Source organism: Vombatus ursinus, unplaced genomic scaffold (assembly GCF_900497805.2).
Source record: "Vombatus ursinus unplaced genomic scaffold, bare-nosed wombat genome assembly UNPS02008256.1, whole genome shotgun sequence".
NCBI lineage: Eukaryota > Metazoa > Chordata > Mammalia > Diprotodontia > Vombatidae > Vombatus > Vombatus ursinus.
The window spans coordinates 666-12,137 of NW_020948034.1; the positions used below are offsets into that span (position 1 = coordinate 666).

At 34.2% G+C, this 11,472-nt stretch overlaps 1 protein-coding gene across 1 annotated transcript; it reads left to right on the plus strand.

Moving 5' to 3' along the window:
* Nucleotides 1-1,643: 1,643 nt before the first annotated feature.
* Nucleotides 1,644-10,731, plus strand: LOC114034145 (MORC family CW-type zinc finger protein 3-like; the record flags this gene model as incomplete). Its single annotated transcript, XM_027849749.1, has 5 exons — nt 1,644-1,689; nt 1,867-1,991; nt 3,788-4,637; nt 5,734-5,894; nt 9,178-10,731. Coding segments are annotated over 5 exons (1,336 nt in total), but the record flags the coding sequence as incomplete, so codon positions are not given.
* Between the last annotated feature and the right edge of the window lie 741 nt (nt 10,732-11,472).

Sequence of the window (11,472 nt, forward strand, 5' to 3'; positions counted from 1 at the left end):
TGGGCTGGAGTAGTGAGTGACTTGAGGCAGAGAGACCAGTTAGGAGGCTATTGAAATAATCTATGTGAGACATGATGCTTATGTGAGGAGTTACATGCAAGAGATGTTGAAGCTAGATTTGGCAACTGATGAAACATGTATGAGAGACCTGGGAGCGTGTCTGTCACTTCTCTGTTGTCAGTTATCATCATAGCATCCACTCTACCCTGTGTGGTCTTATCCCTTTTATCATCCTTCTTTTTTCCATTAGTATAGTTTAATAAACAAACTTTTCTTTTGTTCTTAGCTTGCTTTGACAGCCTTAGCTCCTTCATCCTAAGCTTTAGCATCCCTGGTACTATTTTTAAAGGCTGGTATGCTTTTATACTCATCCTCTCTGACCTGCCTTTTTCATCGTCTTTACATATATTTTTAAAATTTGAATTGGTTTGTGATTTCCATGTGCAGCCACATTGGACTCTTAGACAACTTTTTCATTTGCATTGGAATTCTTTCCATTGATTTTAAAATTTCATTAAAATGTAATTAGAATTCCTACCCCTACAGGGTTGACCTCTATAGAATTTTAATATGGGACCTTTTGAAATTTTCTCTCATGAAATCTAAAGTACATATTAGACTAGGCCAGGCTATCACAGACTGTAGAAGGTAGTGGTCACTTCTCCCAATGTTCTTCCCTCTTGGTGAGAATCCTCTTCAGTGTAAAATTTTCTGTTATCAATTCTTCTACTTTTAAAAGCATGAAGTTATTATCTGCAGATGTTTATATATTCTAGCATTGAAATATCATGCCTCTGTGCCAAGCTTATGTTTTTTTTCAGCTGAAAAAATTACTTCTTTTTCTCCTTCCATTGATCTTCACTCAAATGCTTTTCCTCCTCTTCTTATTGGGTTTTCTCAAATTAATAAAGGAAATACCTTAATATACAATGTGACTTATTTTTCATTTCTCCTACTTGTATCTTTGAATAAGACATAACTTATTTCAGAGCCATATTCTCATAATGGTTTTCATTCCACCAAAATCTTATTATTTATCTATGAGGTCAACTTTTCCTTCTTGTTAGAACCTCTAGGTTCCTTTTACCTGTTGCCCAGACTTTGGGCATTTGCGTATAGTCATCTGAGGCTATAGGTTTAATTACTGGCTCCTTTCTTGGATTTTATCTCCTTTGAAATTACTCTCTTTAACCCAGAAGGCTATCATTTCTTTTTCCTTTATTGTATTCTTTCTAACTTGTGAAATAAACAAAACCATTTTTTCCTTCCCCTGTCCTTTTTTAGTGTAAAGCCTTTTTAATTAGATTTTTGAAGCACTTGACAATACCTTCTGGTCAGCTTTTGTTAGGTATAGTCCCTAGAAATTAGCCAGTCTTGAGGAAATTCAGATTCCAAATCTGTGTAATCCTAGTTACAGAGTCTTTACTATAATTTATCTTATGCTGTTAAACTGGTAGATATGACTATTTCTAGGAAGGAACTGAGGTTAGATAAGCTTTGATTATTCTTTTTTTTTTTTGGTGCCCAACTGGTCATCATGTGTGCTACTAGATGAGATAGCAAAATATATTGTTAGAGCATACTATTGCTGGATCATTTCATTTAGATTTTTAATTTTTGTTCATTTTCCTTCCACTATTAAGAGATAAAGAAAAAATCAAGATGAAACGACTGGAGTTAAACCCTCAGGTAACTAAATCCAGTTTGGAATATATAGAGAAATATGTGCAACTTTGGTTTTAATGTATAGTTTTGTGACTTTTTAAAAAATGTAAAACCAATACATTCCTTTTTTTAAAAAAGTTTTATATTGTGGTAACATAGTAACCTGGTACACTTCCTAAGACAATTCTAATCTTTTTGCAGCCTTGTAATGAACATTTATTTATGAAAAGCCACCCTGTCCCTTCAAGTAAAGACTTCACCACCCCAGTGAAGGAAAGTATTCCAAGATCGCATTTGTCATCTCAATTGGATCTTGACAACAACAGGTTAGTTTTTAGTAGGTTATGTTTTCCTCTTGAGTTATGAGAATAACCTTTCATTGCTACTTTGGGGAACAATATAGTTCTAGTTATATTTAGTGGTATTTGTGTAAAATCTTAAAATGAGCACAAATTACATAGTATTTATTTAATTTCTAAAAGTTTTCTTTCCTCTTCAATAAAATTAGACCACAGAACTTAAATTAGTATCAATTATGGTATTTGATATGATATTGTGTGTATATGTACTGACTGATTTTTCAGCATTTATACATACATTCAGTCTTTTTTAATGTGCTGTATAGTGTAGGGAATAAAAGTACTTTACAACAGTTCATGTAGTTTAGCAGCTTGTTTAGGAATAACGGATTTAAGAACAGGAAATAAGTAAAAAATAATACAGTATGATTTTGTGGTACAGATTTTATAGTAGTTGAGAACAGAGAAGAATAATGTGAATTAGAATTCTGTAGAAGGATTTAATGGAAAATGTGGGACTTAATCCAGCCTCCATTGATGGGCTAAGATTTGGATAGTTAGTGGTAGAAAAGTCATTCTAGGTGCTTTAGGATTGTTGATGACAACATGAGCCAAAGACATGGAAATAAGAAGAGGTGTGGTGTGGAAGGAGAAGCATAGACCAACCCAATAAGGGGGAAGGGTTCTCACGATGCAGTTTGAGTGGACTGAAACTAAATCATTAAGGATCTTGAACTTGATGCCACAAGCAATAAGGGGCTATTGGTTTTTGGATGAACTTTGAAATAGAAGCTAACTCAGCAGATCTGTGATCCCGTTATTGTGGATTAACTCTCTAATGATGCGTATCATAGAACATCCATTTATTCTGCCCACTTTCGTGAATTCATGAATTTCTATGAATTTGCCATAAGGAATCTACCCAACATGCTGAAGGTGGGGGTGAAGGGAGGGAGGTGGGGAGAGAATCACATTTTTCTGATACAATGAGACTACAAGTAGAGCAGATAGAGAAGGAAATGGCAAAACCATATGTGGATGTGTGTAACATTTTGTTGTTGTTTAGTCTTTTCAGTCATGTCTGACTCTGTGTGACTCCCTTTTTGGGGAGTTTTCTTGGCAAAGATACTGGAGTGGTTTGCCATTTCCTTCTCCAGCTCATTTTATAGCATTTTAATTAAAGGCTACCAATTGAAACTCATTCAATCTAGTTCCATGGTGGAAAACTAGGGGGAAATTATTTAATCTGTTTTGGTCTCAATTTTTTCAGTTGGTAAAAGAAAGGATTAATCCAGTTGATGTTTAAGGGTTCCTTCCAGCTCCAGTGCTTTGTGATTTCAGCTCTTTAAAATATAGTTAGTTGTGTAGTTGTTTAATCCCCAAATTCCTTTCAATCTTTACTTCATGTTTAAATTCTTACTATTGTTGCATTTTGTCATACTTGAACAAAATAATTATTTGACACAGAAAGTAGTATTTTTCTAAATATAGTAGAAGGCTCATAAATTGAAAAAAAAGGGCGGGGGAAGAACTTGTGGAAATTGGCTCCTTTAAAAATGCTGCCTTAACTAAAAAAAAAAAAATTCCATTTTTTAGTATCTGAGAATTATTCTTTATTTGCATTAAGTTTTTGACTAATGCTGTTTAATGTGACATTAATTCATTATCCCTGAAGCAGTTTTTTTTGCAGAAACCTTTAGATTATCCAGTTAGAGTGATGGAATATTCATTAAATAAAGTTGTTTAATTGACACAAGCTTTCCATATCTTATCTACTTGTCTTAAAACACACGTACACAACTGAACAATTTATCCTTTTCCAGCTTAAAACGGAGACCTTCTAGTTTAACTCTTTCGAATGCAAAGATAACAAAATATGATGATGATGATGTGATTATCTTAGAAGAGAACAGTACCCCCAAGCCTTCTGTAGAGGCTGATGTCACAGTAGTAAAAACTGAACAGATTCACACAGAGCAAAGTGAGATTCCGTCTGAGAATATTGCTGACAGAGAACCTTGTGAGCTGAATAGGTCGCTGCTCGGTTCAGTATCCAATTCTGGATGTGACTGTGAACCGAAGTCTGCTGCAACACAAACTGAAGTTCCAAATTTAGCAGTTAAAAAGGAAGAAGCTCTTGAATATGACATGGACAGCCAAGATGGTACACAGCAAGCCGTCTCAGAAGCCAAAGCAAAGCAATACGTCCTGAATACAGCTGATCAATCTGCAGGTGATGTTGGATATCAATTAGGTGAACTTAGAAATGAGTTGCAGCTTGTCAGTGAAGAAAAAGAAAATTATAAAAGGCAATGTGAAATGTTAATGGAAAAAGTGAAAACATTAGAAATGAAGATAGTTGAAATGAATGATAAATATGTGAAAAAGGAAACTTGTCATCAATCAACTGAAACTGATGTTGCATTTTTACTTGAAAATGTTAATGGAAATTCCGAAAGTCCAGATCAGATGGCATTTCAATTTGAGCAGACTTTCAAGGAGATAGAAAAGCTGACAGAACACTGTAACACTTTACAAAATTTAAAAGCTGAATGTAGTAAATGTTCAAGCAGTGAGAATAAAACTGAAGTGGATGAAATGGCTGTGCAACTTGATGATGTTTTCAGACAACTGGACAAATGCATTGTTGAAAGGGACCAGTATAAAAATGAGGTAAGATACATAATCAGCTTAAAGAAGAGACAAAACAATAGGATAAGCTGAACAGAAAACCAAATAGGGTTATTTGAGATTTAGAGCATAATGACCAATTTAAAGTACTAGATGTTTTTCTAATTTAGAATTATTAATATAGTGGTAAATGTTCATTAATATATTTCTGAAGTGCTTGTCTTATAATGCTTACTCATTAACTCTGACTCTAGATTTAATATGAAATAACACAAAGACCAAAACTACTTCATCATTACATTTAGCAAATGGATCTAAAAATATGTATTTAGGGGCAGCTAGGTGGCACAGTAGATAGAGCACCAGCCTTGGAGTCGGGAGGACCTGAGTTCAAATCCGGACTCAGACCAAACACTAGACATTTACTAGCTGTGTGACCCTGGGCAAGTCACTTAACCCCAGTTGCCTAAAAATTAAGAAAAAAAATGTATTTATATATTAGTGCCTTTGTGAATAGTCAATGAAATTGGACTTTTACTCAAATCTACTACATGAAATAGGATGTTGGGGGAACTAAGTGGTAAGTGGATAAAGTGCTAAATCTAGGATGACAGTTAAAATCTGTCCTCAAGCACATCTTAACTGTGCGATCCTGGGGAAATCACTTAATTTCTGTCTGTCTCACTTTCCTTATCTGGGGATAATAATAACACCTACTTACTAGAGTTATTATAAGGATAAAATAATATTTGTAAAGCATTTTGCAAACCTTAAAGTGTTCTATAGAAAACAATTGTGTTATTATGCCAAAGATGCACAAAAACTAATAATACCCATTAATCTTTCCCTTGTAGTTCTTCCCCTCCTTCTCTTCTCTCCCATGTGACTTAAGGAAAATTGTGCATGTTTTTAATGAATTTTCCCTTCAATTGATTGTCTTATGCTTTTTTAATAGTCATTAAATTTATCAAGTATTTATTGAACTATTATAGAAGGTTATTCCTCTCCTTTTAACCACTTTCTGAAACTTTTTTGTGTTTTGTGATCACAGAGGTTTTATAAAATTGGTCATATTTGTGCTTTGTAGTGTTTTCAGTTACGGAAATAGAGAATTAATTTACTTTTATTTTTCTGTTAGGTGGAATTATTAGAAATGGAAAAAACACAAATGGGCTTTCAATGTGAAGAACTCAAAACTGAAGTCGAACAGTTAAAAGCCACGGTTTCACAAATGACAAGATCAGATGATTCAACAACTAGTAACATTGAGGCTTCTATGAATTATTCTGATAGGGAAAGGTAATAATGAGCACCTCTTTACTATTAGTTGTCTGTAAGTCTTATTTTTGCGGCTATGATAGCAAATGATCCATCAAGCTTAAACTAAAAAGGTCATTGGATTTGGAATCCTAAGACTTGGGTTCAAATTCTGCTTCTCCAATTTACTGCCAGTGTGGCCTTGGACAATCACTTCACTTCTTTGGGCTTCAGTTTGCTTATAGGGGGCTGGACTAGATCAGGCCTCAAGGCCACAGGTTCCCCAGCCCTGGACTAGATATCATCTTTCAGTTTCCTTCCAGCTCTAAATCTATACTCCAGTGATTTTTCTCTGTCATTCAGGAGCTGTTGAATTTTTGTATGCTCAGTATTCTGCATTATAGACTGCAGAGGCTACAGAATAAGAATGTTTAAACTCTCCCTTTTCCCAAGTTGCTTTGAATCTCATTTAGGAGGCAAAACCAAGTAATTTAGAGAATGATAAAAGAAAATTTATAACTTAATTGAGAGATTGATGAGATTATTGATCATTCATAACAGGGAAAGCTTTCTGGAGGTGGGATATATTAGGCCTTGAAGGCTGTATTCCTGATGTTTATTTTATTTTTTTGAATTATTTTGGTGGGTATTTTTCATTATTTTATTAATAATTTTAAATTCTTATTTCAAAGAACATGGAGTATACTTAAAACTTTTCCACCATAGATTGAGAAAAGTATTTCTTTTAAAATTCTTAAGTAGCTTCTTGGACTCCTCTCTAATTTTTCCTAGGCCACTTTCTATTCCTATCTTCTTGTTTCTTTGTTTCCTTCTTATTGTTCCCTTCCTAGTCCCCTCTCCTTCCAGGAAATACACAGGTATTTGAGTAAAAATGCACAGTGACTGCTTAGCAGAGAGAGGTTTTTAATTCCCTTTGAGCAAGTAGTTATTTGGAAGGCTGTCTTCCACTAGACGAGTATGACAATTAATGGATGTAACATTACTCTGATTCAAAAGGACTGCAAATGGGTTCTGGCATTCTTTTGTGGGATTTGATCCCAACTATGGTTATGCCAGCGCAGTTGCCAATCTGTGTAATAATTTTAGGACCTAAAAGGAACCTTCTCTCTTGCTACCCCAGCCTGCCATGATATCTAATTTTCCCACATTAATCTGCCTTATGGTTTAAGGCACATGGATAAGGCTCTGCTTAAAATGAACAGACTTTATTTTGGGACGGTAGCACTTCAAACTGTTATCCTTTTGCACAGAACATGAGTTTAGTAAATGTATTATAGCAAGGCCTTGAGGAATAGAATACTGGACACATATATACACTGGTAAAGGATGCATTAAACACTGATTATGTTCCTAGAATGGTGCTGTACATTGGCACTTAAGAAATATTAGTTGAATTGAAGAAAGAGTTCTCTGATCTTGTTTTTAAAAATATTTTGATAACTGGTATAGTATAATTGATTTCTCTTATTATTCCATGATTTTAAAAATATTCTTAGAAGAGATCCATAGATTCACCTGACTGTCCATGGCACAAAAAAAGTTGAGAATTCGTGATCAAGATCATGTGTAGCTCCCTCCTTTGTTGATAGGCTTGCTGAAGTTTGAGAAAATCCACAAAGGGCATCAGGGAAAAAGTATAATACAAATATTTTATGTACTTAAAAATTTTGCCATCCCAGCCAAAAGGTGCAGAATGTAATGAAGAATATGGTCTTGGTGAGAATTTGGCTTGTTTGCTATTTCTGGAAAGTGTAATATAAAAGAATTGAGATCATAGGGACATGATAATGAAAAAAGGGAGGGAAAAAAAGTAGGTGGAGGAAAGACATGAAATTTTTAAGATGGTCAAGAATGCAGATATCTGGAATCTTACCATTGTGAGGTACTCTGTAACTTAGTAAGTGATAGAGTGTCTCTTGCCAAAATGAATCATTACTACTACCAAACTAGTAATGAGTCTCCGAATTTTAGGTTAGTCCTTGGAGAAGAGACATGTAATCAGTCCATCAGTAACTAGGCCTATATTCACTGTCAGTTTGGAGTGAACCAGCTCAAGCTTGAGAATTGGGGTTAGCCCATGCTACAATGACCACTTGTGGAGTATATTGTAGAAAGAATTCTTTTTCATGCATGGGTTGATGGCTTGCTATGTTAAAATTCTGAAACTGATTATGTGAGGCATTATAGTAGTACTTTAGTAGGAGATTTTAGTTAAAATCTTTAAACATTACTCAAAATATTCTAATTTTCATAATTTTCTCATAACCACATCTATCTATATTTTTAATGACAATAACTCACATTTATGTAGTACTTTAAGGTTTATACTTTTCTTGAAGCAACCCAAATGTGTTGCATTATTATTACAGAATTTTCCTTATAGAGAGATTTGAACATACGAAGTACTAAGAAGAAATCATTATTAAAACTGTTCAGTTTTTAAAAAGGAATTTTTTTTTGCAAGACAAAAAAAGTATAATTCTTTTGTCATGCAATAGGATTTTTGTGACTAAAAGTACATTGGCTCTGAAGTCAGGGCATGTTGATTGAGATCCTGCCGTTGGTACCTGTGGGACCTTGAGAAAGAGAGGAAGAGTGTAATTTCTCTTGTCCCACCTTTGCAGCAGGATTGTTGTGAGAATTTAATGAGATAATGTACTTAACTTCCCTGCCCTCAGTTTCTTCCTCTGTAAAATGCCTCCTCTCTAATCTAGATCTGTCATATACTGTGAACTTTAATGTGGTACACAAATGCCAGTTACAAGTATAGAGCTGAAAAAGATCGTAGAGATCATCTGGACTATCTCCATCTCATAGATGAGGAAACTGAGGCCTAGAGATATTAAAAAGACAGATATTTAGTGACAGAGCAGGACTTAGAACTCAGGTGTCTAATTCAGTGTTTTTCCGACAAGTTATCTTATTGAAAGGAACACTTTGTAATGCAAATAACTACCCCTTTAATTTGTATAAGTTAAGATTTTCTCTAGACCTACAATATTGTTTTCTCTTTATTAGTGGTTCAAAAATCAAACATGAGAACCTTGTTTCTTATAGTTGCTAAGTGCTTATATTTGTGCAATGTAACTGTCATTACGTTTGATCCTCCAAATTTTTAAATGAAGCTTTCCCTTTCCTCTTTTGTTTACTATAACTCTATGAAAGTTTAGTTTTTGTTTTAAATTTCATTTTTTGATTCTGGCATAATTAAATATACAATGTACATTTTAATATTTCACTTGAGTCTTACGCTCCAGTTCTGGTAAGATTTATGTATTTACATGTTTTGTATCTGTGTTTTCAGCCTCAAACTTCGATCCCTTCGAATTAATGTGGGCCAGCTGCTGGCTTCGATCATGCCCGATCTAGATCTACAGCAAGTAAATTACGATATCGATGTAGTTGATGAAATTCTAGGACAGGTGGTTGAACAAATGCATGAAATCAGTAGTACATAAAATATATTTTCTGTGAAACAACTCTCTCAGTATTTCTGTTGTACAGTTCTTAAGATGTAGGCAATATTCTTCTTTTTTAAAGGTACAGAAGGTAATAAACTAGAGTACTATGTATACCTACTGAAAAAAATACATATTCTATGCACTCAAATATTCCCACAAATGCTGTGGATACTTTGTCACAACTTTTAAAAATGCTGAAAGGTGTTGATCTTTAGCCAGAAATTGTATTACAAATATAAATGTATTTATAATTAAGTCTGCATATATTTTTTATGATGATGCTGGGGACTTAAGTGGTTTCACTAAGAGCTTTTCCGATCACTTCAGACCTTTGTGCAATCTTTCCAGTCCCTCAAATTATATTTTTTTTTCTTAAAATGAGGATTGTGCCACAATTTAAATGGAGAGTTTTCCTTTAGCTTTCTTACATAAAGAATCTTTGGGAATTTTTACTTTAATCTACCTATTTATGACTGAGATTAGTGCCTGCTTTGTGAACCATCTTTAGTAAATGCTGTTAGATTTCTTTTAGATGATTTCCTATCTTTGAAATTGAACATTCTTTAAAACAAGGTAGCAATAATAGTGGTTATATAGGTTTTCCTCACTTTGGTCCTATTTTAATTTCAATACTAGGATTTTTTCCTGCAGAGATTGCCAATCATGTTGACTTACAGAAGTGTTTTATTTTTTTTTTCTTTTGTAAAAATATGGACAGATAAGCTTAAGTATCAGAAAATAAGAGGGTTGACTATATCAAATGTTTAATAAACATCATGAAACTCATTATTGTCTTCCTGTGAAAAATGAGTGTGACTTTCTGTTTAATTTTTTGAAGTTTTCTGGGCAGCCTATTTTAGGAAACATCTTAACTTTGCTGGGTGATCTCTTTAGCAATATTGCATTTTTAGTTATGTTACCAACTTAAATATTCATCATTTTTTGGTTAAATTGGAACTATTGCTATAGTATTATACTGTTGCTGCATTTTGGTGGGATTTCTAACAGATGGCTGTTTCTATTACATGGGACAGCATATGTATGTATATAAACAATTCAGAACCATATTTTTCTCAATTAAAATGTGGGATTTTTTTCAAATCATTTATTATTTATTTTATTTTTTTCTTGAACAATTCAATACTTGTATAGGATACTTTTATAAGGTATGCATAGAATACATGTAGATCATATTAAGATATTAAAATTTTTATGATACATAAAACATTCCCCCCCCCCCCCAAAAAGGCAGCAAGTAAATTAGATTTGGTTATTACCTGGTTGTTAATCAAAAAGTGATTAAAAGTATATTTTTTGTATAAAAAGGTTTTCTGTCAAACTTGTAACTGGTCAAATTTTTTTAAAGCTTTTAATAAACTACATAATGGCTAACTTGAGACACTCTTTTAGAAGTGATCTTATCTTAACTTTGAGCTTTCTAACTGAAATTGGTTAAGAGGGTGAAAGATTGGATCAGTTCATGGCTGGTTTTCCAAGGGTATCATATACCATATACCCTCTGTATCTGGCCTTCTAAGTGTCTATTAAGACAGGATATCTACACAGTGAGGCTACTCAGAAACTTCAGGAATACAGTAGTAAGTGAGCAGGAAAAACCAAAACCAAACCCTCAAGAGAAGCAGTTTCAGATCTCATAGCCAACCTAATGGTTATTCATCTGGGCTATGATTTGTGTTCTTCCTTGCCCCCCCCCCCCCCCCCCAATTAGTTTGGTACAATTGGAGCCAGGAAGTCCCGATTCCAAATTCAGCCTCAGACACCTACTAGCTTTGTGGCTCCAGGCAAGTTACTTAACTTGTTGCCTCAGTTTCCTCAATTGTAAAATGGGGATAATAATAACACCTATCTCCCAGTGGTATTGTGAGGATCAAATGGGGTAATATCTGTAAAGTGCTTTAGCACAAAATATTATAGTGCCTGGCATATAGTAGGCACCATAGAATGCCAGCTGGGGCAAGTAGGTGGCTCAGTGGCTAGAACACCAGCCCTGGAGTCAGGAGGACCTGAGTTCAAATTTGGTCTCAAAAGACACTAGCTATGTGACCCTAGGCAAGTCAACCCCGATTGTCTCCCCCTTAGCTCCCTCCCCCTAAAAAGGAAAAAACGTAATGCCAGCT